The sequence below is a fragment of the Salvia hispanica genome, chromosome 4 (genome assembly GCF_023119035.1).
Source record: "Salvia hispanica cultivar TCC Black 2014 chromosome 4, UniMelb_Shisp_WGS_1.0, whole genome shotgun sequence".
Classification (NCBI taxonomy): Eukaryota; Viridiplantae; Streptophyta; class Magnoliopsida; order Lamiales; family Lamiaceae; genus Salvia; species Salvia hispanica.
In genome coordinates this window covers 969,080-994,748 of record NC_062968.1, presented here as the reverse complement: position 1 = coordinate 994,748, position 25,669 = coordinate 969,080, and the positions used below count along the sequence as shown (strand labels likewise).

At 37.9% G+C, this 25,669-nt stretch overlaps 3 protein-coding genes across 10 annotated transcripts; 2 read left to right on the top strand and 1 right to left on the bottom strand.

The window, feature by feature from the left end:
- The first annotated feature begins 968 nt into the window (after window positions 1-968).
- Window positions 969-4,278, top strand: LOC125219027 (WD-40 repeat-containing protein MSI1-like). Its single transcript, XM_048120869.1, has 6 exons — window positions 969-1,404; window positions 2,204-2,530; window positions 2,642-2,794; window positions 3,533-3,657; window positions 3,727-3,822; window positions 3,926-4,278. Exons 1-6 carry the CDS (start codon window positions 1,060-1,062, stop codon window positions 4,152-4,154), a joined length of 1,275 nt encoding a protein of 424 aa, XP_047976826.1. The 5' UTR covers window positions 969-1,059; the 3' UTR covers window positions 4,155-4,278.
- A 1,734-nt stretch (window positions 4,279-6,012) lies between these two features.
- LOC125223743 lies at window positions 6,013-9,100 on the top strand. 4 transcript variants are annotated; one of them, XM_048127028.1, is made up of 3 exons: window positions 6,013-6,237; window positions 7,497-7,520; window positions 7,793-9,100. In XM_048127028.1, the coding sequence occupies exon 3, from the start codon at window positions 7,796-7,798 to the stop codon at window positions 8,876-8,878; it is 1,083 nt and encodes a 360-aa protein (XP_047982985.1). In that variant the 5' UTR covers window positions 6,013-6,237; window positions 7,497-7,520; window positions 7,793-7,795; the 3' UTR covers window positions 8,879-9,100. The 4 variants fall into 4 exon arrangements, with proteins under 4 accessions (XP_047982985.1, XP_047982984.1, XP_047982983.1 ...); XM_048127027.1 differs by having other exon boundaries at window positions 7,430-7,520; XM_048127026.1 differs by lacking the exon at window positions 7,497-7,520 and having other exon boundaries at window positions 6,015-6,237.
- Window positions 9,101-10,187: 1,087 nt separating this feature from the next.
- Window positions 10,188-21,947, bottom strand: LOC125218490 (separase). 5 transcript variants are annotated; one of them, XM_048120163.1, is made up of 27 exons: window positions 21,249-21,947; window positions 20,926-21,103; window positions 20,713-20,823; window positions 19,630-19,764; window positions 19,127-19,524; window positions 18,859-18,964; window positions 18,626-18,751; window positions 17,840-18,130; window positions 17,656-17,763; window positions 17,323-17,544; window positions 17,108-17,235; window positions 16,867-16,993; window positions 16,473-16,769; window positions 16,296-16,385; window positions 15,410-15,655; window positions 15,202-15,325; window positions 14,413-15,102; window positions 14,060-14,291; window positions 13,638-13,758; window positions 12,859-13,053; window positions 12,648-12,694; window positions 12,339-12,565; window positions 11,995-12,238; window positions 11,455-11,728; window positions 11,012-11,254; window positions 10,831-10,918; window positions 10,188-10,738 (listed from the first exon to the last, which is right to left on the bottom strand). In XM_048120163.1, exons 1-27 carry the CDS (start codon window positions 21,920-21,922, stop codon window positions 10,314-10,316), a joined length of 6,147 nt encoding a protein of 2,048 aa, XP_047976120.1. In that variant the 5' UTR covers window positions 21,923-21,947; the 3' UTR covers window positions 10,188-10,313. The 5 variants fall into 5 exon arrangements, with proteins under 5 accessions (XP_047976120.1, XP_047976122.1, XP_047976121.1 ...); XM_048120165.1 differs by having other exon boundaries at window positions 11,995-12,235; XM_048120164.1 differs by having other exon boundaries at window positions 17,108-17,232.
- Window positions 21,948-25,669: the final 3,722 nt, after the last annotated feature.

The window sequence follows — 25,669 nt, the reverse complement described above, 5'->3', positions numbered from 1 at the left end:
TGTACAAAAAGAACTTAATCGGTGTAATTATGGAAATATATCTCAATAAATACAAGAAATAATATAAATAATCAGGGATGCGTTATATTGCTAACTATTCAAGTTGCTAACTCTGCTAACTCATCAATACAATGTATTAAAAATGTCAATACATAATCAACACATTATATTGAAGTTCAACAAAATTATGTGTTGACATTTTAATGTCATCGTGTTGACATTTTTAATACACTGCATTGATGAATTAACAAGTTAGCAACTTAAGAAAATTAGCAATTGATCACACCCCTAAATGATCATAATTACGTTCTCTGAAAATTAGCATTGAATGAACACAAATCAGAAATCCCCAATCCTAGATTATGTTTTGTCACAATAAACTAAACCCTAACAATATATTAATTTTTATCTCAATATATTAAACCCAAAAATTAATGCAAAGTAGTATTAATTTACAGTCCAACAAATGCAAGGAAATAACAGAAAAAACGAATAAAAGAGTAATAATAAAATATATGGACTGAGCCAATAAAAAAAAGTACACTTTCACGGTTTCAAAATAAATTTTCATTATAAAAATTATTCCCTCCGTCCCCAATTAAGAGTCACATTTTTCCATTTCGGTCCGTCCCAATTAGGAGTCACGCTTCATTTTTACCATAAATAATAAATAGGTCTCGCATTCCACTAACTCAATTCACTCACATTTTATTATAAACTAATAATATAAAAAAATGGGTTTCACGCTCCACCGACTTTTTCAACCAACATTTTTTTTTACAATTCTTAAAACTCGTGTACGATCAAATGTGATTCGGAGGGAGTAATTAGGATTAGGCCTTCCCAATCTTGCACATGTGAAATTCAATTAAGATTGGGCTTTTGAGAAAGAAGCCCATCAAATTACATTCATATATATAATTCCTTTACAAAACCAGAAATTAAAAAATAAATAAAAATCACAGAATCTCTCTCTTCTCTTCTTCCCTCCAAACTCTCCTTCCAAACCCTCCCCAAAAATCAAAATCCACCTTCAAAAACCTCCACTTCTCGGCGGAAATGGGGAAAGACGAGGACGAAATGCGCGGTGAAATCGAGGAGCGCCTGATCAACGAGGAGTACAAGATTTGGAAGAAGAACACCCCGTTCCTCTACGATCTGGTCATCACGCACGCCCTCGAGTGGCCCTCCCTCACCGTCGAGTGGCTGCCCGACCGCGACGAGCCGCCGGGGAAGGACTACTCCGTGCAGAAGATGATCCTCGGCACCCACACCTCCGAGAACGAGCCCAATTACCTGATGCTGGCGCAGGCGCAGCTGCCCCTCGAGGATGCCGAGAATGACGCTCGCCAGTACGACGATGAGCGCTCTGAATTCGGCGGATTCGGCAGCGCTAATGGCAAGGTAGCTCTCTCCGCGAGTTTAGCTTGATTTTGTTTTCTGCTGATGTGTGAATTTGGACCTTCAGTGACTGAGTAAATAAATGTGTAATTGCTGGAATTTTTGTTTTTGACCTAATTTTGATGTTTCTGATTGTGAAGATCTCTACTTGATCACTGCAGTTGCTTGGGAGATCTAATTAGATTGTAATGTATTGATGTTTGTGTAAATTCTGCATTTATGAGCATATCTCCCTGTGAAATTAGTAACATGAATTGAATGCTGAAGCGTGATATGTTAGGTATGCGATAATCTACCCCTTTTTGGAATTGATTTACTGTTCGTTTTTCTGCTGTTTATGTTGTGCTTTGTGTTCCGGTAGTTGAACCTTCGAGGGCTATGTGATTGCTGAAATTTGTGTTTATGACCTAATTTGTCCGTTTCCGGTCATGGCTGAAGATCGCAACTTGATCACTGCTGTTGTTTGACAGATCGGATTAGATTGTAATCTATAGATGTTTATGTAGATTCTGCATTTATGAGCAAAGCTTTTCTTACAGGAGAGGGGTTATTGGTGGTGGGTCCCTCTTCCCGTAGAATCCTCCCTAGTAAGCTTGTATATATGAAATTTGACTAAAATGAACTCCAAATCGTTAGTGTTTTCTGATGATGATGCTAATGATTAAATGCCGAAGCGGGATATGTTAGATTAGATATGCGACAATCTACATCCTACACCCCTTTGGAAACTTATTTACTGTTTGTTTGATAATTCGGTAAAAGCTTTTGTTGATTGAGGTACACGACGTGTTATTACATGCAGGTGCAAATTATCCAGCAAATTAATCATGATGGCGAGGTGAATCGTGCTCGCTATATGCCTCAGAACTCATTTATTATTGCCACCAAGACTGTTAGTGCAGAAGTTTATGTCTTCGATTATAGCAAGCACCCATCTAAGCCTCCCTTGGATGGTGCGTGCAACCCTGATTTGAGGCTTAGGGGACATAGTACCGAGGGATATGGTTTATCGTGGAGCAATTTCAAGCAAGGCCATTTATTGAGTGGTTCAGATGATGCCCAAATATGTTTATGGGATATAAATGCAACTCCAAAGAATAAGGCTTTAGATGCCATGCAAATTTTCAAGGTAAATAAAAAGATATTCAGTGTTTGTCCATTCCATCTCTTGTCCTAAAGTTGTGGGTTCTTGCATGTCATGACTTCATTAACTCAAAGCTACTGTATGTAATGAGATCAGATTCACGAAGGAGTGGTTGAAGATGTAGCATGGCATCTGAGGCACGAACACTTGTTTGGATCTGTTGGAGACGATCAGTATTTGCACATATGGGATCTCCGTAATCCAGTAATGAGCAAGCCTGTACAATCTGTAGTTGCTCATCAGAGTGAGGTAAGTGCCTTATTTGGTACTCTTTAAATGCTGATCTTGTGGATGCTCATCTGTAACAAACATCATATTCATTTATTTTTGTTTGTAAAAAGAGGTTTTGTGTGTTTTGAACTATTTAAAAGGAAAAAATCTCTTTCATGTCAAGGTGTTTAGTTGGCAGAGAAATCTTTGTCACAATTTTCCAGTTTAAGTGCAGTCCAGTGAATAGAAATATGATTGTTAGAAAAAGAGAGTACATAAATTTTTGGGGGCTAATTGCTAAAAAATATTTGGCGAAGAAAGAAACTAACTACCATGGAGCGGGAAAAAACCAAGCCAAGTCATTTTTTCAGATGTTGGAATATTTTTGGGCACCACTGGCATCACCTAGTTTGCTACTACGCGAAAAGTGGTCTCATTATTCGGACGATCTATAAAGCATGTCTAAAACTAAAATCGTGTCCAAGTTTGTGAACTTTTGGCAATTAACCATTTCTTTATCAAAGTAGAACTTGCACTACTAACAATTGATTGTCAATATTATTTTTGCCTGGAGTTCAATTCGAAATGCTCATGGTGCATCATGGAACTAACTCGATAGTGCTTTAGGATTATTTTGGAATATAAATACACTGATTTTCTTGCTTGCATTGGTATTCATTAATGGGGATGTGCATTTCATGTAGTTTTCTTCGCTTCAGATTTCTCCTCCCATAATTGTGTACTTGGAACATGTTATTTATGATTTGCACGTTCTAGGTAAACTGCTTAGCCTTCAATCCGTTTAACGAGTGGGTTATAGCAACCGGATCTACTGACAAGACTGTTAAATTATTCGATATGAGAAAGCTTTCTACTGCCCTCCACACCTTTGATTGCCACAAGTAAGCCATTATACTTACCTTTTGTACATTATCTCATTTTAATTGAATCTTCTTTAACCGTAACAACAGGGAGGAGGTATTCCAGGTTGGATGGAATCCGAAGAACGAGACCATCTTAGCTTCTTGCTGTCTTGGTAGAAGATTAATGGTCTGGGATCTCAGCAGGTAACATCTCGCCTCTCGGGTCTGTTTGAAATGGCAAATGGCAAAGGATTTCATGATTATAAATTTGTAAAACTATTCATACGTCTGTGTAACTCTGTGACAGGATTGACGAAGAACAAACACCAGAGGACGCAGAGGATGGGCCACCAGAGTTGCTATTCATCCACGGTGGCCATACAAGCAAGATATCAGACTTCTCGTGGAACCCGTGTGAGGATTGGGTTGTTGCTAGTGTGGCTGAAGATAATATACTACAGATTTGGCAGATGGCGGAGAACATCTACCACGACGAAGATGATCTGCCCGGAGACGACGCTCCCAAGCCCTCCTAGTTCACAACTGACCAAGATATCCATACATGTACTATGTTGTGGTAATTAATTCGGCTTTGATGTATCATTAACTTTGAGTATTTAAATCACCTTTTGATGTTAAACTAATTTTCCATCAAGCTAATTGTTGATTTGCCTGCAATAATAATAGAATCATTTAAGTATAAAGGATGAAACTCGTGAAGTATGACAGAATTTTGATCTTAAACTAGAAAATCCAACCATCGGTGAGTTTGCTTGTGTAACGTCTCTTTCTGATAAATGTTCCACTTTGACTAATGAAAAAAAGAAAAGAGAAGTGGGATGTGAGTTTTTGCATGTGTTTTATAAAATATAAAAAAATTGGTACGATGTAAGTTTTATTTTATAGTATATTAATTTTATTATAAATTGTGGAAGAAATAAATTAATGAAATTTGTCTAAGAACTAAAAATAAACAAATAAAAATAAGATATTTTATGATAATAATTTTTTTATAAAAAAAATATATTTTTTCTATTTTTGTTGGTCTCATGAAAATAATTCACTTTTATGTACTCCCTTCATCCCATTGTAGATGTTACACTTGGGAGATGACACGAGATTTTAGGAAATGATATTTTGTGTATTAAGTGATGAGATAAAATATAATTTTATAATTGATGTGAGAGGAAACTTTTTCTAAAAGGGAAATGTGACATATTTTGTGGGACAAACTAAAAATGAAAGTGTGAAATCTACTATGGGACGGAGGGAGTATGATTTTTCTTGTTAACGAGGTGACTTTATTTAAATTTTATTATTATTTTTATCTCTCTTATTTCACTATTTGTGTAATTTGTGTAATAAAATATGTGTCATCTTAAATTGTTTATTTGTATTGACGAATGAAGTAGGGGAGTGATCAATTGCTAACTCATCATTTAATTGCTAACTCATTATTTAATTGCTAACTACAACTAATTTAAGGCCATAGGATTTTAGAAAACGTGTGATCTATAATTTACCACGTGTAATTTTCGCTTTTATTAATTAAATCGAAAAAGATTTAAAAAAAAACTTCCAAATTAGGGTTTTAGATGAAAATGTGAATATAGTGTTCCGAAAATATCAACACAATGCTTTGAGAATGTCAACACAATGCTTTAAGAATGTTAACCCATTGCTTATATTGACATATTTCATATAGTATATTGACATTTCTGCTTATACGAAAAAATTAAAAAATTTTGATTTTTTTTTTTTCAAATTTTGACGTCGGAACATATGCATGTATCCTTATGAAATTATCTTTAATTTGAAATATGTTATATGAATTTAAAGTTTTGGGATTTCTTTTAAAAGTTAGTTATAACTAAACATGTAGTTAATTGACATTAATACCGCTATTGCTATTTTTTGGAATTAATCATATGGTATTAATGACGTTTTTCGTTGATCGTATTGATATTTAGAGATTAATGATCTAAGCCCTTAATATGAATATCTAATGACTATTATTTAGTTGTAGTTGACAATTAAGTTATGAGTTAATAATATATCACTTCTTCGGATTAAGTATATATATTTTCAATATTATGAGATTATTTTATTTGGCTATAAAGACGCGTTAGCAACATAATCCAATCCGTATTGACATAATATATGATGACACAAACCTAATACTATGACACAACATCCATTAATTCCGCACGTATTTCAATAATATCAAGTTTGGATCTAAGAATAATTTTTAGGTACAAAAGTTATAATAAAGCAAAGATGCGAATCAGTTACTTTAGTCACAGGCGCAAACACCTGCTTCTGTTTCAAGTAAGCCAAACAGAGCCTTATTATTTTTCTTTTATTTTCTTAGGAAAATAAACATAATTACATGTAAATTTGCTTTTCCATAAAAACAAAATGTTTTCATCCCATTTCTGTAAATTGATGCTTCACATTTTCTACAAATTTTCGAAAATGGCAGCTCTCTGATTTCCCCACGACCTCTCCAATTCCCATGCTTTTCTACTCCACTTTCGCCCTCTCTCAGCCCTAATCACTTTTTCGTATCTCAATTTTTGATTTCTCCAGAAATCGAAGAACCTACCAGCTAATTATTCGGTGAGCATTTCCGGTTAATTTTATCATTTAGGCATGATTAAATGCGAATTTGAGATGCTAATCGATGGTTAAATCGGCGAGGCGCATGTGTTTTGGTGAACTGATTTAAATAGTATTGTTTGCTGGCTTTTTCTGTATTAGTTTATAGGAAATTTCCAATCTAGTACTAAATTATTGATAGCGATCGATTTCGATCGATTGAGTTGTGAAATTGGGTGAAAATTAATCGATAGGCTTATCTGTCGCCTCGCGTGATTCAGCTCGTGGCACGTTGCTTCGTGGTTTAGGTATTAGTTTAGCATGTTATCCGAATCTCTCTTTCATAAAATATCGTTTGTATGTGTGTATGTGTGAATCTGAATCGTGATTTTATTTTATAAAGGTTGAATTTGTTTTTGAGTGTATATAAATATAGTGGATGTGCATTTTGGTCTCCGTTGTAATTCTTCAATTAGGATCCTGATTTGCTCTGTTGATAACGAGGTGGGTTTGTTTTTATCTTTTGTGGCTGAGTTCTGGTGTAGAGCTTTGGTGTTTTGTGCAATATTCGAATTGCTCGTCGAGTCACTGCTTTGTTAATTGAATTGAATTGTGGTTATCGAGTGTTGGGCTCTGAGGTTGTTCTATAAGAAATGTGATTTTCGAACGGTGTAAGATCTGGTCGGATGAAATTGGATTGTGAATTTTGTGTTTATGTTGTTGGGAGAATGATGTTTTAGTTTTTGAAATGATTCTGTTGACTTATGTTAGCTTGAATTAACAGCAATAGCCTTTGGTGGTGATATAATCCCCTTCTTTCAACTAATGCGTTTACAAGATTTGCTTTTGTGACCTTAAAATATTGGTCTTTAGTCTTGTGGAGGCTGATCGAGTTAGAGTTGGTTATGAGAATGATATTTTATTTCATGACTTTTTGGGCATACATGCATTTTGTAGAAATTTATTTTTTGCACACTGATGCTGAGAAGTTATAAAAAAATTGTCTTTTGCTTGATTTGATTTTGGAAGAATTAATACCTTTTATTTGTTTGATGTTGAGTTGGAAGTTAGGAAATTGTCTTTTGGAAGTGGTGCTATTGTGGTTAATTTGCATTCCCATGATTGACATGTTAGTTGGTTGGATATTTTCACAAGTTTATATTTTTCCACTTTTCCTCATACAAGTTTTTATTGGCAATTGCTGCATCTAAAGTTCTCTTGTTTGCTCTATTTTTTGTTTGGGGGTGAGCCATGGGGAGGAATCTAACAAAATTTAGCAGATTCGATTTGGGGAGTGAGCCAAGGTAATGGCACTATAATGAGGTGATTTAATCTTTAACCTATGTATGTGCTTGCTTCTAAACGCAATTTTTAATGAGGTGAGAAGAGTAAACTATATAGTATAACGATAACATTTAACTGTATCCATATATTTTGAGCTGTCGAACTGATTAGGTTTATACATGACCTGCTGTAGTTCCAATGTTTCATGCCTAGCAGCCTTTGACTTAATAATGGATGTTTTTGCCAAAACTCGTATTTGTTAAGATTTCAATGTTGTGTGGGTGTTGTTTAGGAAATGGCAAAGGGCACAAGAGGTCGACGCAGGATTGCTTCACGTCAGTGCAGGCCATCGCCATACCCCCTACCATCGCACAAAGAAAAGGACACTTGCTCCAAGGTAATCAAAAACGACTGGGAAGACGCCACATGCTCAGTCTGCATGGAGTGTCCTCACAATGCCGTTCTTCTCTTGTGCTCCTCCCATGACAAGGGATGCCGTCCTTACATGTGTGGCACCAGTTTCCGCTATTCGAACTGCCTTGACCAATACAAAAAGGCGTATGCGAAAGCAGTGCCATCTGAGAGCGGTCCGGTTCACGGTTTACTTGATAGCCAAGTTATTGGTCCATTTTCTGGACAGACTGCGGACAAGGGTGGTGCTGCAGAGGTTGCATGTCCCCTTTGCCGGGGCCAGGTGAAAGGCTGGACTGTAGTACAGCCTGCACGAGAGCAGCTCAATGCCACGAAACGGAGCTGCATGCAGGAAAACTGTTCATTCGTGGGGACATTCAAAGAGCTGCGGAAACATGTGCGGGCGGACCATCCTGCCGCAAAACCAAGAGAAGTGGACCCCACTCTAGAACAGAAGTGGAGGAGGATGGAGCGTGATCGGGAGAGGGATGACGTGATGAGCACCATAAGAACATCAATGCCGGGGGCAGTGTTTTTCGGTGACTACGTGATAGAGGGAGGTCAATACGATTTGGATTCAGACGAAGAGGAGGGCTTCGACATAAATGCCATGGAGCGGAACGAGGGCATTGAAGTTGGCGTTAATCGGAATTTGATGTCTATGTTTCTCTTTCTGCAGGCCTTTGGTTCTGCAGGCAATGTCGGATCGAATAGGCGACAAGAGAGGGACGCCAACCCCACCACTGTAATCGACAGGGGATCCGTGAGACTGCATCGTGACAACACGATGAATGGCTTCGAGTACTCTGACGAAGACAGTGAAAACGACGATGTGATTGGGAACGAAAACGACGGGAGCGGTGGTGGTACGTCTCTGATGGGGCGCCTGCGTCGCCAAGGTAGAGTCATTTTGGGGCGGTCGGGACGGAGGAGGAGGAATAGAGAGATGAATCAAGGTATGAGATAGCTGTAAAACCTTTTAACATTTGCAATGCACATTTGCTATTTTGCGATGATCCATTGAATTCATGAGTTGTAAGATACTATTATAGGATAGCTCAGGAATATGGATGAAGAAACTTGCCATCGTGTAATTTACTTTGTAATTCATGATTTATTTCTTTTGTCATGTTGATTATTCACTCACTCGTGAGTATTTACTTCAAAGAAGAATGTAATTTCTACATCACTTTCTCTTATGTTTCATCTGAAGTGGTGATTCGACTGCTTTTTAATAAAAAATCACTTCAGCTTTGTTTCATTTGAAGAATTGATTAGAGTGCTTTTTTTTTGCTGTAATTAATTGTCTATATATATTGCCCATAAATCGAAAAAAATTCACAGAAATGAAATGAGTTTGCTTGGTAGTTTAGTAGTGCCATGAAATTGGGCCTTTTCCATTTCCAATTCGTGGGCATGAAATTGAGTTTTATATCCATTTCCAAATCAATTGATTTGTACTACAAAAGCGTTTAAATTAGATTTCAATGTAACATTTGGAAATCCAAATATTCACTACTCCCTCCGTTCCGAATAATTCGGGTCACTTTGACTGGGCATGGGTTTTAAGAATTGTAATGAAAAGTGGGTTGAAAAAGTTAGTGGAATGTGGGTCATGCCTTTATATATTAGTTTTATAATAAAATGTGAGTAGGAATGAGTTAGTGGAATATGAGGTCCACTACCAAAAATGGTCAAAGTGAAATGGGATAAATTATGTGGGACGGACCGAAATGGAAAACTGTGATGAATTATCTGGGACGAAAGGAGTACATCGCTTCTTTCTCGTATTACTCCTTTCGTATGTGAAATGTTGTCCACTTTGCTTTTTACCACTTTTGATAAATGAAGCTTGCTTTCCACTAATTCATTACACTCGCATTATATTACTATAAAATAAAACTAATATATGGAGTATATGTGGAACTCATATTTCACTAATTTTTTCGACTCAATTTTTCTTCACAATTTTTAAAACTCGCGCCTAGTCAAATATGGACAAAACACACCCCTCTCGGCTCTATCTCTCCATATTTTTTCTACTTGAACTAACGTAGCAGAGATTAAATGCATTGGATTTTGAAAAAAAAAGAATAACTCAACTGAAGAAGTAATTGATTACTTTTCACTTTTAAAATTTGAAATCACAATTTAACATTTTCTTTGCCCCCAATTAATTGGCTTACTTTGATTCAACTTAAATTTTAAGATATACGAAGTAAAAGTTGATGGAATATGTAGTTTAATGGTAATAAAATGAGTAAGAGAAACTAGAGTAATCTGTCAATCACTTAACTCCTTCAATAAATTTCCACCTATTCATATGAGTGTGCCTGTGAATATGTACATATAGGAAGTGAGTTATATACAAAACATTTTTATAGAAATAGAGATTCACTAAGTTAAATATTCTCTCTATTTTTGCCTTTTCTTTTAATGATTCCTGTGGGAACACCATAACAAACTGGTGATGCTCCAATAAGAAAACCAAGATTGCAAGCATCTCGAGCTTGAGCCATAAACGAAGCAATCCTTGGTCTATGAATACATTTTGTGGGCATGCATCGGGCACACTCAGACGAAGCTGTTGATCGCTCCCTCAACCACGCGTTCAGCATTGCCTTCCCAAACCTGTCGATGTCTTTGTCCGTGACCTCCCATAGATTAGCTACGATGACAGGAGAGCCTGCCAGTATGTAAGAGAGGGGAGCCCCGTGAGGCATGTATGATCCTCTCAGATAAAGGGAGCCGCTGCTGCATCCGAGAAGTAGAGTGGCAGCGCAGCCATCCAGTTTCTGAATCTCGTGCCCGGGGATATATTGTGTGCCTGAAAAAGGCGATGATGAAAATCATATAGCGAGATAATTGCTGGGGAGGTAGCTATGGAAACAAAGAAGATATTCGTTTTCTTGGGTATACCACTTCCATGGCCGAAATAGATGAAGAGGTCGTGGTCTTTTAAGGCGAGAGAGAGTTCCTCGACTGTGGGCACAGTTCCGATTTTTCCCTGTATAGCAAGTTTGTTGAAAGTGAACTTAGTAGAAAGAGTAATGGCACATGCAATTTGAAATTCAAAAACTTTGAATAGCAAGTTAGTTACCTCTATTATATTTTGATTTTTGAACCAACTCTCAAATTCGACCTGCGTTCTGCTGAGATCGCCATCTGGGTTCAACAAATAATATGAATCGAGGGGATCTATTAGAGGAAAGACCGGATCACTAGACTCTACTTGTTTTTGGTTTTCACAGTGCCTGTCAAGTGTTGCAAAAATGCTACCAATGGAAGGCATTCGGTAAACCTCCTGATTTCTCAATATTGGAAGACACTCCCATGGAAGCATCTGCAGAAAATGTCATATTTAACATGTCAGATGTGAATATTATGTATAAGAAAAAAAAACAGGGAAGGATTCATCTTCATTTTAGCAGAACGGAGAGTAAGTTGATGAACACACGTGATGATCATCGTGACATTTTGAAACAACAATACAGACCTCTCGAAAAAGCTAACACGTATGAAACTGGTAAATTAACGACGCACCTGCACCTCAGTGTCCAAAACCAAGATAATTGGCTTTCCACTGATGCATTCAGCCTGGTCAACACTATCAGACATTTCAAGCATGCTGTTGAACAATAACATAGAAGTTTCCTCGGACGTCAGACCAACATAGCATTTGTTTGTTACAACATGCTGCAAAAGATCCATCTCATCTCGAGAAAGGCTTTTCTTTATAGAGTCCAGATGGTTGCAGCTAGGCCACATCCCCAGAAGCAAATATTTCCAAGTACCAAGCCACGAGTCCTCCACATCTCTGATACACATAAATTCTGGCATGTTACTAATGGTTTTCTGAGGATAAAAAACGATTCTGTTATCATAAATTATGTTAAATGTATAAGTAATCCAAAAGAACTTATTCACAATTAAGGGAAAGCAGGAAATAAAATCCATTGAGGCTGCAGATTTCATTTAGTAACTCATCTATTTAAGAGTTGAAAACATTGTTTTGCAGTAAAAAAAGAGATTTCATAGTGATAATAATATTGTTAATATACTTAAATAAGATAAAGAACTTACTGCAAAAATTTGCAGAGGCATTCATTAAGTCTGTTCCTCTGTGTCCACCATAGAGATGTGTTTTCTCTAATAGAGTCCAGGAAATACTCTGAGGACGAATAGTAATTTCCTTCCAGTACATGTCTAAATACTGGGGCTATGTCATCGATCACAGAGGAAATCCAAGGACATTGCCACCGCTTCACGAAATCTTTGCAGTTGAAGATAACTGAGCTGGAACTGGATTCCTCATCTGAAGCTTCTTCTAAAATAATGAAAAAGTGTAAGCTCAACAGAAGAACTAAAGATGGCTGCAAATTCTTATAGGACACTTCATGTTTGCAGTGTCTTCTAAATCAAACTACCTTTCAAAATTTCATGCACGGGAAGAAGGACAACATATTGGTTATCCGAACTCAAATGGGATAACAGAATCCATGCTTGAACTTTTGGAGAGCAATGCAGGAGGTCTTTAAGCAAACTAGCATCAGCACCTGCAACCAAGCTAATGCAGATGACTGGAGTTGATGGAAGGCCCTGAAAAAAATCTAACACAAATTCTTCCAGGTCCTCGCAAGACTCAGGCCCACACCTGAAAAAGGTACTGGTTAAAAAAACAAATATTCTGAGTATTTTTAAGGCACTGATTATTAATGCTTATTTATTTACACTACCTGAGGGAATGAGGTAAATCCAGAATGTCTAAAACAGAGTCTAGATCCTGATCACCAGACAAAGAAGAAATGATTGAGCAATGCTTTGTTAATACATAAATACATGTGGTGTAAAATGTGGTGTAGCCAATAACAGCGCCTTGACACACAAATAATGATAAACAAGTGCATATGCCAAAAACCTGCTCAATTAGAAGACAAGATCGATTACCTCAGAAACTCCAGCACTTTGATTTTGTTTCTTCTGTATTATCCCAGATAATAATTGTTGGTTAAGCTGAGTGCCAAGTGAAGCTTGGTGGAAGAAAGAAGCCCACTGACTTTCAGAACCTTGTTCATTTGAAGATAAAGAAAATTGCTCCAATGACGTTGAAAGCACATATATGACTGCAAGCAACCTGGAGACCTGAAGCATAGATGAGGTCCCAGTCATCACCAATTAGATCACTATTTAGGTGGGGAAGAAGAGGTCAGATAACTTATTAGTCTTACAGGAAAAGAAAATGTTGCCTTGTCAATTGAGAAGGACAAATTTAGAATAAAAATTGAACTAAGTGCACTATGACTTACTAGATGATAAGTCTAACACACCAAATTTCTTTGAGTTATCTACATCCACTAAAATTTGGATGCTATATGATTTATTCAGGTATAATCATTCCTTAATAATCTAACGTGCATCCAACATTATTTAAAAAATAGAAAAGAAAAATTCTAACTAAATTGTGCAAATCGATTATTGTCCAAACTTTTGTCAATACCAGGGTTTGGTAATGAAATAAATCTATCCAGATATTTCAGAAAAGTTACAGACCAAGAAACGGCCTCCAACTGTTCCTTTTAAAGGACATTTTTGAATCCAAGGCAACATCCATCCATTTACAGAAAATATATAGAAATGAATAAATTAAAATCAAACTAAATGAGATTCCAAGAGGTGATGTATTTCTTAAAAGATTAAAGGGAAAACAAAAGTGTGCAGTGACTTACTTTTTGGAGAAGTACAGGAACATCACGACATAGTATGAAGGACAACTTCAGCAAGGATAGCACCCTTACTGTGCCAATGCTAGAAAGCTCACAGCAGAAGTTTCTGTTTGATGACGGAATGCTGAAACAGTAAAGTCCAAGAGCATGAGAAGCCAAAAATTGTCATCATTTGAGATGGAAAAGTGATCTTAAAATAAATTTAGGACAAATCAATGTGGAGATATATTTCAGACATCACCCTCGTTTGCTCAAAGTGTTACCATTTCAAAATAAAAACTTGTTGGAATTGATCAAAACCAAAGTGACAAAGATATATGGAATGCATATCAAAGCAAGATTGGCATTACAAGCATTGTGGATAAGTCCAAAGTGTGTCTTGTCTAAGACATTATAAAATCAGATGGATAACAGTTTCTAAATACCTGGTAGCCTGGTAACATTTACTTTTTACAGTGAACCAGCAAATAAAGTAAAGGAGGGTTGCACGTTCAACAGCCAATGCATCTTCAGGATAATACTTCCCAACTGACTCAATCAGAAAGGGAAGAGAATCTGAAGAATGCTTCGAACAATTTCTACTGAAGAGAACTGATAAACTTTGCAACAGAATTTCATGCGCTTCATGAACATGGCCAAACATGCCAGAAAATTTTCCTGGAAAATGCATGAGGTCAAGTAAGAAATTCAGAATAAATGTTGATGTATAAAAAAAAGCAGAAAACATTGCAGGCAAGACCTTTGGACATAAAAGAAACTATGAAGGATCTGATGATACCTATGCTCATAAGTAATCTTAAAGAAAGCTTTCTGTGAACAAGCTCCCAGTTCATGAATATGAATATGCTTAAATTGCAGCAGTCACCAGCTTCAACATGAAGACACTGCCAGCATTTCGTTTTGCTGCAAAGAGATCTAATTTCACTTTGAAGATCAGCAGAAAAGCTTTTAGAGTCAACACCCATCAGATGCTCATTGGCTGAACCAGAAGAATGACATGTTTCTTTTGCAGCTGGTTCAATCTCATGGGTTTCAACTAAAGAGCGATGGACAGACCGAGTAATCCTACGACTATGGCCACACACAGTGTCCTGTTTCTGAGAAGTAGGTTTTGCTTCTTTTTTTGTCCTTCTAGATCTTCTTGCTTCAACTTTGCTTTCACATTTATCATTTGCAAGAGATTCTTCAGAAGTAGAGTACAAAGTCCCCCAGTCAGAAAGATTTAGCTTGTCTAGAGCTAATTTATACAATATTTTGGCACTAGACAATGTCTTTGGAGAAGGAGGCTCTTCACTACAGCAAGAACTGCTCAAGATTAAATCGCCAATTTGTTGATTAATGGATATTTCCCACATGCATAAACATTTTTTGCAGGAGATGTTATTAAGATTATCTGCTAGTCCTTTCTTAGCACTGGACAATTCTTTTTCAGATATGCTCCAAAGCTTTTGTTTGCGGTATAGCTTTCCTGATTAAAATATATAAGCATAGAGTAAGATGCCCACACAATCATGTGACATTTTAGAAAAGTGAAAGGACCGGGAATATAGCACATCAAAGGACATACCCAACAGACAAGAAAAAGAAATTTCAAAAAGTGGCAAATTCTGAAATTGGGCCACATTTCTACCCCACTGTAAAAGCATTTCAGCCTCAGAGACATTTCCAAGAGTCTCTTGAACATATCCAACCTGCACAAAAAGATAAATGCGAAATAATCGATTACACAAAGTAACTTCATAAAGAAGCTTCAAATATGATAGATACGTGAATACCTGTAATATGCTTTCAAGATAACAACTGAGCACATTCCAAGGAGTAAGGACAGAGCCTTCATAATCACAAGAACCTTTTGTCACCACAAAATCATTAACTTTGAAGGTCTGAACACTGTAGTGAATCTTGTCAATGAGCTCGCCTTTTACATCAAATGTCTCCACCACTTTCTCCACTGAGTATTCAAATTTTTGTTGTAAGAGTTTACTACGTAAGCGGTGGGCTTCTTTTGCATATGCAAGAGCCTATAGTATGTTACACACTTTGTTAAAGGAGAATGTGTATGCTGAACGAAGGGCAGTTCTGTGAAACTAAAATGTTAATGCAACCACTGAAAAGATATGGAATTCATACAATCTACAATCTGTGTTACCCCACTCGGTTGAGTGCTTCGCAATTATGGAAATGGCATATGGCATTCTTATAGAAACTACATATTTTTGTTTCTGGTTAGAAGCTATGACTTTACATATGCAGAAGCAGCAGACATTTAGTTTCATCAAATTAAGTATGGGGAACCCATAGTGAACCTAATTTTCTCACAAACAAAACCTATAATTGATCATAACAAGTAAACAAATCAAAATGGAGATGATAATGGAACACTGGTGCAACTCCACCAGTGGATCAAAAAATGAAACAAGAAAACAACCGCATGCTCTGCAGAGTAGATTTGACATGACCTTTCTATCCATTATATGAATAGTGAAATCTATTTGCAAACGATCAGCAATCATAACTAGTTTTACACAATTGCCAAGGAGGTATTCTCATATAACTTGCTTTAAAATCTTAATCTTATGGCACACACTTAATGTTATTTTCACTGAGAACGTAAAAGGACATAAGAAATATAATGGAAGAAATAACTTAATTTTGAGTTACCTCAATCATTTGCCCACTTGATATCAGTCTTGCAGACAAGTCATAGTATAGATTTGATGAAATAAAGGTCGAACAACTGGTTATTGGAACCTAAGAAAATCAAAAGGGATAGAAACAGAAACTATTGTTAAGCCTGCGTGTAAAACAGATGATCATTGATTTACTAAAGGAGCTTACACTGGAAATGAGATCAGAAGCTGCTTGCTTAATCTCATTATTGATGTGATGGAAACCAACAACAAGAGGCTTCAGCTCCTCCATACACTTGGTCCAAAATAGAGAAGAGTTACAAAGTTGACTCTGATGCTTAGAGAATGTGCTGATAAACGTATGATTTACAGGTGAAACACAGAGAGCATGACTAAGCCTCTTATTTTTCCAGAGTTCAGCCAGTGTTTTTTCGAACTGAATGTTCTTCTTGTTAAACAACTTGATCACGACATCATACAACCTGGGGTGAATTTCCAAGTAACCCTGGAGAAGGAAACGTAGAAGAGAGTCACAATACAACAAACAGATCAAAAACCTCATCAACATGAGCAGGCACATAAACATATCAAGTAAATTTAACCTTTATCGATAGCAAATCAATGAGTTGATACCATAAATACAGCATGTCTTCGTATTGTTCATCTTCATGGCAATGATCTGGGTGGAGGCAGAGATTCAATGCATCATGAATGTCATCAAGAAAACCACTGTCAAACCAAAGGCAGTAAAATATCAACATTAGGACAACCATTTGCAATCATCTACTAGCCATCTACTCGTATAACATTGCAGTGGTTATTTGTTTGATATATTATACTAGCCTTCCAGGTGATAAAAGCATTGACTGCGGTGCTGCTTCCTGGGTATAAAGAGCACGCAAAAGGTAAGCATGTATAAGGAGATTATCAGCCTGAGAACTGCATCTTCTTCTTGAGACATATGTTAACTTCTGTCATTAAAGAAGTTCTTGTCAACAGATAAACAATATAAGGAATCAAATAAACAATGAACAACAAGATTGTAGCATATAGCTCACCAATGTTGAAACTGCATCGGATAGACACTGGATGCCCTTATCTAGTTGTTCTAATCCTAGAGCTCTTAGTGATATTGCCTTTTGAATAAGAACTCTGCATTTCTCCACAATACTTTCCTTTGTGACATAAATCTCTTCCAAAAGGACATTGATTACTTTCATTTTCATTTTGAGACTGTATCTTGGATTCAAGTAGCTCTTTCCATTGTATGCTAAAAGCTCCTACAAATCCCACAGAAGAGATGTGAGTAGAAGAGGACAATTTCAAGGTGCATATTACAGTGGATTAAGACCTAGCACGTGTAAGTCTGGGGTAAGAGGGTAGAAAGAAACCTCTTCCAATAATTTACCAAGTGCCCTTTTAGATATCTCTTTAGAAGATGAGAGCAATGGATACAACATTACTTCATGCTCGTTGTCGTCCGACAGTTTATATTGTATCTGAGAATCATGTCAAAATCAGATCAATTTGTCTTCCAAATTATGCTAAAGCAGGCAATGAAATGTAAAATGTTACCTTTACCCATTCCTTTATTAAAGACACAGGAGTTGGTAGTGTTGCAATCAAATTCTCTGAATTGGACCAGCATATAATACTTTCTCTAATTATCCCATTGACCTTGAAATTGCATTTTTGATTAAGTTGCAGTAGCAAAGCAACTTTATCAGATGCCTCCATGACAAGATCTGGAATAGACTTTTCTGACATGTAATCCTCAGACACTTGTGATTTGGTCATCTCTATTTTACAAAGATCTACAATATAATTCCATAAAGCTTTACAGCACATTTTTAAAGCTTTAAAAGCCTGCAAAAGAATATGGCATGTTGTTAGCGAAGACTCAGGATACATAAGAAAACTGCATGTTTCAAGATCTTTATATCCAATAACAGATTAAGTGATATTATGATTAAGCAGGAAATATAAATATTTTTCCTGACAAGCATAAAACAAAACTAGTGTTCTGGTAAGTACATTTCTATGAGAGTTTCAGGAAAAGATCCCTCACATTGGTAAAGTCACTAATGGGTGCACTCTAGTGATCATCCAGTATGTGTGTGAGAATATTAAAATTTTAAAAAGCTACTCTTTTGACTTCCCATATGGCAAATGGACTTCTAGACTAGATATGCCTGACTTATTCCACATAATCAACTGATCATTTCACTTTTTCTTATAATGAATTCCTTATCAAAATGTCTAGTTGAAAGGGTTACCTCCACCTTATATGTCACACTTCTATTAATTTTTATTAATAGAGAAGGTGGGGAAGAAAAGAGGATGAGGAGCAATATTAAATACCTCTTTCAGACGCTTTTTACTCTTCAATATTACTGCTATGTTATTAAGAGAAACATATAGATATTTAAGCCTCTTATTTGGGATCCACTGTGCAGAAATAACATGCTTTACTGATAGAGTACTCTCCTGCAAACACCATGCAAAATTTCAATATTTTGATGGTAAAATAGTTATTAGAATAAAATTCGTGCTGACAATAACCACCCTCTGTTACTTTTTGATGAAATCAGGACCTTGAGGTTTTGGTTTGTTTCGAAAGAGAGCATTAGAGCTGCCACAACTACAACTGATATTACTTTGTGATTGTCTCCAGATGTCTCTTTCTCCCTTTCAGTATCACTGCATCCATAAAGGAAAAGGTCATTGCCATGCAATTCTATCTCAGTAAGTTAAGAATACAGTCACGCACAAAAATGTTACTTCCCACTTCCCAGTTAAGAAGTATATTGTCTGTAAAAGGGCAAGTATTCCCATATAGCATAATACTATAACATAAAGTACCTGAGACAATAGAGGAAGATATAGCAATATTGACGAAATGCGTCATGAATGCCACTTAAATTTTCCCAACAGGGTGCAATCTCTGCCTCGGAGAAAATTTCCTTCCTATTTAAAAAAATAGACTCCGCTAGTTTCAAACAAAAGAATTTGAGCGCTTCCCAGTATGGTAAATGTGATATTGCTTGTTCGCAGGAACTTTTTTCTTTGCCAGCAGTATCAAAATGATCATTCAACCAATTGATAGAAAGAGCCAATTGTTGAAGCCTCTCTGAGTTATTGAGAAAAAACTGAAGAGAAGCTCCACCTTTTCCAGCGTCTTCCCCTTTCAACTGGTTTGATGAGCTTCCTAACAATCCACTTGCGTAAAGAGTGAGAATAGAACTGATGAAGAGGAAATCCTTCAGAAAAAGAACACATTCGCCCTTGTCAAATTATGGATAACAAGGTTATGATTTAATGTAGTCCAATAAATGACAAGCACCCAACTTTTGAGCGAAGTGTACCTGATGAAAAAACCTGGCTAATCTATAAAGATATTGAGCAACTGGATCACATAAAACAACAGTTGCACTTTGGCATTTATTTGCACAGTAACACACAAGTTCCAGAAAACCTGGAGCTAATTTTTCGGCTCCATCCTGCATATTCAAACTTTTAAATATTTAGTTACTTAACTTGTACTCGCAACACATATAGCTAAAATGGTTAACCAAATTGTGCAGGAAGCAAAGGAGAGAATAAGATCACTAAACATTATCAAAAGTATCCCTAGTGCAAAGCTACTCCCCAGAGGAAAAATGAAATAGAGCAGAGTTATAGGATCAGAAGTTTGAACAAACTTCAGGGTGAGGGTTATCCAAATTGACGCACCAGTCCTAGTGTCAACACTTAAAACAATAATTATGCAAAGAATTCAGTCATGCCTTCAATCTCTCTGGTTGGCTTTTATATGATCAGAGTGGGATACTGTCTTGACTACATTGAGGACTATTAAACAAAAAGGCTAAAGTTAATAACAATTAGCTTGAAGATTCCATTGGCAGACTTGCTTATACATGGCACACGTGTTTTCCCTGGAAAGCTTGACCTCCTTGTTTGTTGCACAAATCACCATGTTTCTTAACATGCATACAGGCAGAATTTCAAAGCATTATATATTTCTAGTCTGACGCAGAGAAATTGCTCCTTGCAGGTGCAATAGATTCAATTAAGTCATATTAATGAGGTGTGCATATTGGTTTGAGGTAAATCTAAACTAATGGGGCCGCAAGGATTAGTGATTTTATGGTCCAAAGAAAACCCTGTAAATTAGCAGTGAGTATCATCTCGCACATTACAATTTCCATGGTACCAAATACAGAGGCTCTGCCTTTTCAATATTGAGAGTTGTCACTCATGTACCAACAACATTGTGGAGTAATATGTTTGAAGACAACCCTCGTGGCCATTAGAAAAAGTAGCATAAAACAGGATTCTCATACACACAACACATTCATAGACGTATTCAAAGCATGTCAGGAAAAGCACATATCCATCGCATGGTATTCTATATATGTACTGTAAATGCACCTATCGTGCTATACTACCTTGCATTCCGCAGCCATAAAATCTAGGACATGTTTTAACACATCAAGTATGATGTCAGCAGACAGCTCATCTCTCTGAGAGAAAAGAGAATGACAAATCTTAAGTGCAACCTGAGCCAAAAGAAAGGAAGAAAAAAGAAAGCATTAATAACAGAACAGGATCAACCAGAAGTCATTGAGTTTTAGCGATCTTATGTTCCGGAGGGTTCCCACCTTGTATATTTGATCTTGAGCACACGATTTCTTGTACTCATTGAAGGTGACTGCGGAGAACTCACGTATCAAGTCCACACTGAATAATTTTATTTCTGCTACTAAATATACAGTGATTATATGAAGGTTTGTCTCCAAGAAATGATGGAATTTCTCGTAGTCCTTGGCGTCCAATATCCTAAATAGCGCAAACAAATCTAATCAGCTTCGTAATCTTAACAATTCAATACCAATTCAGGCAAACATACAACTAACAAAAAGATATCCAAGAGCTAAACATGCAGCTAGATATGTGTTATTTTGTAAGCAAGCTTAAATCATACTTGAAACACGACTCGGATTCGTTCACCAAAGAAATGACTCTCCGGTAATCAGCTTCGATTTTGCTCCTTCTCTTCGATACACATTTCACTAAGGTCACAACGACCTCCAGAACTATAGCAGCAAGTTCTCGATCCTCTTCCTCCTCCTTCTTCAACTCAGGAACCAAACGCGCCTTCAATTTCTGCGACTTGGCTTTCAATTCACCTCCGGCAATCGCATTTAGCCTCTCCAGCACAACCAAACCCTCAGCTTCCGCTTCCTCAAACAAACACCAATTCTCCAGGCAATGAACATACCGAATCCTCTGGACTTGAACCGAATGCGGCTTCCCGGAGAGCTCGGGAGCAATCACTTCGAGGCAATCGAGGCAGAGGCGATAGCTGTCGAACAATTCCGTGGCGCAATTTTGGGGGATTTGAGGAGACTCGCAGAGACGCTTGGGGATGAGAGAGAGGGCCTTGTGTATGAATGATATGAACTGTTTGGCGAGGGGGCGGATGGCGGGGAGCTCGATTTTGGGTTTGGATTTCGACGATTTGGCCGGCTTTTTGGCGGCGGCGGCGGAGGGCGCGAGGAATGGGGTGAAAGGGTGGAGATAGGCCGTGAAGAGGCGGTGGAAGTCGGATGGCGATGGGGATTGGAGTTTGGAGAGGATGGATGCATCCGATTCCATTGCGGCGGCGCCGGCGGCGTTTGGAGAGAGAAACGGTGGTGCGAAGTGTGTGAGAGAAGCGTTATATGTTCCGCGTGGGCGGGAAACAGACCGCAAATTGGCGATGGAGTTTGAATTTTTGTGCAAATTAATTACTCAGTCTACTAAATATTTTATTTAATTAATTGTATATTCCACTAAATTTATTTCACTTACACTAACTTTATTTCGTTAACATTTTACTATAAAATTAATATTATATTTATCTCAACTAAGTTAAATCAAAACTCTTGGACATAGAGGTGAATAAAGTAATAAAATAGGAAAATTAAATAGACACTAGTAAAATAGCTAATTGGATGAAGTAAAATTGATTGGATGTTTTATTTTGTGTCAAAAAAGGAAATGACTCAACATATTTTGGATATCTTATAAATGAATACGACTCAATTTAGTTGAAATAGAGGGAGTACTATACAAAAGTAAGATCAACCTACCTCTAATATTTTTCTACTCACTTTCTACCACTCTCTCTGTTCCACTATATATGATGAATTTCTTTTCGGCTGTTGTTTCAGTGGAAAAAGTGGCAGTTGGGTGTTGGGTTCGCATGCAACGGAACCCGACGACCTCTGCCTCCTCATTTATGCGTTGAAATTGAACCCTATGTATATAAATGCCTAGGGAATGCCTCCCAACTCAAAAGAACAAGCATAAGATGAGTATTTATTATTATATTGAAGACAAGGCCCCAATCTGCCAAATCAAATTCTAGTACATATTTTTAGTTTGTTTTTGTTTGTTTTTGTTTGAACAATGTCATTAAATACTTCCTCGAATGTTTTTATCCACTTTGCCATGAACATGGGTAACTACGTTTTTTCATGTAGAATTCTCGGTAGAGATGCTATGATTATGAATTATTTATCGATTTTTTTAGCTCTTGTAGTTATTTGATCTATCTTTGTGCTATTATAATCAATTGATTAGTAACTTTTTGAATAAATACTAGAGTTGATTAGAATAATTGGAAGATAAAATAATTAATTTGAAAAATGGATAATTCACACTTCCATGATACTCGAGAGACTTGAGGTTTTACGTGAGACCTTTTGGTCTTAATAATCTTTTGGAGGTTAGATGTTAGTAATTTAAATTGGACTTTCAACATCTAATTTATGTTCTCACATGTAGAGGGAGGAGAGGTTCTAATAGAGTGACTGACTTAATAATTCTAGTGACCGTAATTTAGGAAGTCGATTGGAAAATAACTCATGGTTGTGCACTGGATCCTATAATTCTACATCTTTTCTCATATTACCTTTTTACATCATCATTACTTGTCCTTGTTTTATTAATTGCACCTGTTATCTTTAAGTTTATTTTAACTACGATTGTGAGGTAGCATAATTAAGATTCAAAAACCCAGTTTGATTGTTTAGATAGTAGTTAAGATTGGTTCATGGTTATTGAGTTGACATTTTAGAGCATCTCCAACGGCGGACGTCGCGGTAGGACGTCGCGGAAGTCCGACCGGACGTCTGCCGTAGTGAGGAAAAAGGTAGGACACGCCCGTCCCCAACACCCGTCGGATGGGCTCGGATATCCGCCCCACGTCCGACCGAACGTCCGCCGCTGTGGCATAGGTCGGACGTCCGAGTTTTAATTATTATTATTAAAAAAAAAAAAACTCTATAAATAGGGCTCGTTGAACTTCATTTCATTCACACCACTTGTGTTGACAAGTTTCTCTCTCTAAAATCTACAAATTTCATTTCTAAATGAAGTACAATAGGAACTCCCCCAACACGAGCGGAGGAGAGACACCCACGTTTCCCGCCGGAACGGAGGAAAACTTTAATGCGGGGATGAATCCCCAAATGGCAGGGATGGCGGGGATAAGTCAGATGGGTAGGATGATGCCCGGGGCAGCGGGGATGGGCGGTAATATGGCGGGGGTGGGTGGGATGATGCCCGGGGCAGCGGGGATGGGGAGTATGCCGCCAAATATGGCAGGGATGGGGAGTATGACGCCAAATATGGTGGGGGTGGGTGGGTCGATGCAGCACAATATCCCTTAGATACCTAGGGAATCTGTCTATCGCCTATATATAGATTTGTTGGCCGATGATTCCCCTATTAGTGTTTCGGAGACTCAGTACGCCGACATCAAGACTTTCTCCTTTGAGCAGTTGGGGCAGGAGTTGGGGCTATCGTCGTCCGTGAGACTCCCGATGAGGCGGAGCCTGCTGCAAGGGACAGGGGCAAAGGTAAGGGCAAGGCTAGGGGCGGGGGTAGGGGCAAGGGCACTGGTTAGCCCCGAGCTCTTCCTCGCAAACGGGGGTAGAGGAGGAGGGTGAGAAGAGGTCGATCTGGACCGTGTGGGAAAACGCCGCGCTTGCGAAGGCCTGGGTCGGTGTAGTCGAGGATCCCTATGTCGGGGCGAACCAGTAAATTGACCGATTGTGGCATCGCATTAGTGAGGCCTACCTAACACACAAACCGTCTGGGGCAAAGCCTCACACTTCCGAGCAATGACGGAAACAGTGGGATCGGTTGAGGCCTAATCTCAATCTTTTTGTCGCCCTCTACCAAAACAACATGCGCATGGCAACCGGCGGTATGTCTGAGGATGATGTGAAGAACCGGGCTCTGTCCCAGTACCCCGACAGAGAATTGAAGTTCAAAGAGTTTGACCAATGGGAGGCCTTTCTCGTGGTCAAAGATTCGCAAAAGTTTTATGCGGGTGTCGACTCGGGCTGGAAGCGGACGAAGATCAACTCTTCCGGTGAGTACAACAGCAGTGTTGGTTCGCATGAGCTCCCCGAAGCCGAGGAAGTGTCCCCGCTACCACGATCAGACTCCCGCCGTCGTCGTCGCCCGATGGGGCAAAAGGCTGCACAGCGGATGGCGAGGGGAAGCGGCAGCCGCAACGGGTCCTTCGAGGTCGAATCGGAGGCCCCTGAAGCCCCAGATGAGTACGACCGTCTCGCCCGCACGCAGCTAACGAAGAGCCTGAGTCAGACCATACATAGGTGGTATAGCACGCACGATCTTGTGTACAAAATGATGTGCAAGGATGTGATCGACACATGTCGGCACGATTTAGGAATGCCACCTATTGGTGATTATGACGTCGAGATTGGGGGCGGAGACTTCGGAGGCGGCAGCGGCACGGGCGACGAGGACGAGGAGGAGTGAGAGCCGAGGGTTGTAATTTTTAACTTATTTATGTTTTTTTAAGTATTATGTAATTTTTAACTTAATTATGTGTTTTTAAAGTATTATGTAATTTTTTTTAATAAAGTATTCGAATTTTCCCGTATTCCGTGTCGATATTTTAATTCCGTAAATTGAGTAATTGTGAATTTATTTTATTGCGGGAAGTCCTAGTGGAAGTCCTACATTGTGCAGTTGGATGAGAAGTCCTAGTGGAAGTCCTAGTGACGTGGCATGAGATTTTTGTGGGAAGTCCTATTGGGAAGGGCGCCACCGGAGATGCTCTTAGTCTATGTAGGATACGATACTCTTACTTGCCATTACTGCATTAGCCTCGTACATATGTGAGATAGTTTTAACAATAAAACAAAAGCGAGTAAGGAACTTAGTTTGAATATAACTCTACCCTTCTTGAATTGAGTTTATTTTTCATTACCAATTAGTTTGAAGAATACCTTTTGAACAACTTAATTGACAAGAGTTGAAACTTTAATTTCTACTATCAATAGTTTATTTTTCATTATCAATTAGTTTGAAGAATACCTTTTG

What these genes read in the sequence shown, in the direction of transcription:
- LOC125223743 (XM_048127028.1), top strand. Translation starts at nt 7,796, where the DNA reads ATGGCAAAGGGCACAAGAGGTCGACGCAGGATTGCTTCACGTCAGTGC.
- LOC125218490 (XM_048120163.1), bottom strand. Translation starts at nt 21,922, where the DNA reads ATGGAATCGGATGCATCCATCCTCTCCAAACTCCAATCCCCATCGCCA. An exon ending in GTAAAAAGCGTCTGAAAGAG is followed by an intron (nt 18,131 to 18,625) that starts GTATTTAATATT and finishes ATTCTTTTGCAG; the next exon opens with GCTTTTAAAGCTTTAAAAAT. An exon ending in TTCCTGTACTTCTCCAAAAA is followed by an intron (nt 13,054 to 13,637) that starts GTAAGTCACTGC and finishes TCTATGCTTCAG; the next exon opens with GTCTCCAGGTTGCTTGCAGT.
- LOC125219027 (XM_048120869.1), top strand. Translation starts at nt 1,060, where the DNA reads ATGGGGAAAGACGAGGACGAAATGCGCGGTGAAATCGAGGAGCGCCTG. An exon ending in ATGCCATGCAAATTTTCAAG is followed by an intron (nt 2,531 to 2,641) that starts GTAAATAAAAAG and finishes TAATGAGATCAG; the next exon opens with ATTCACGAAGGAGTGGTTGA. An exon ending in ATGGTCTGGGATCTCAGCAG is followed by an intron (nt 3,823 to 3,925) that starts GTAACATCTCGC and finishes ACTCTGTGACAG; the next exon opens with GATTGACGAAGAACAAACAC.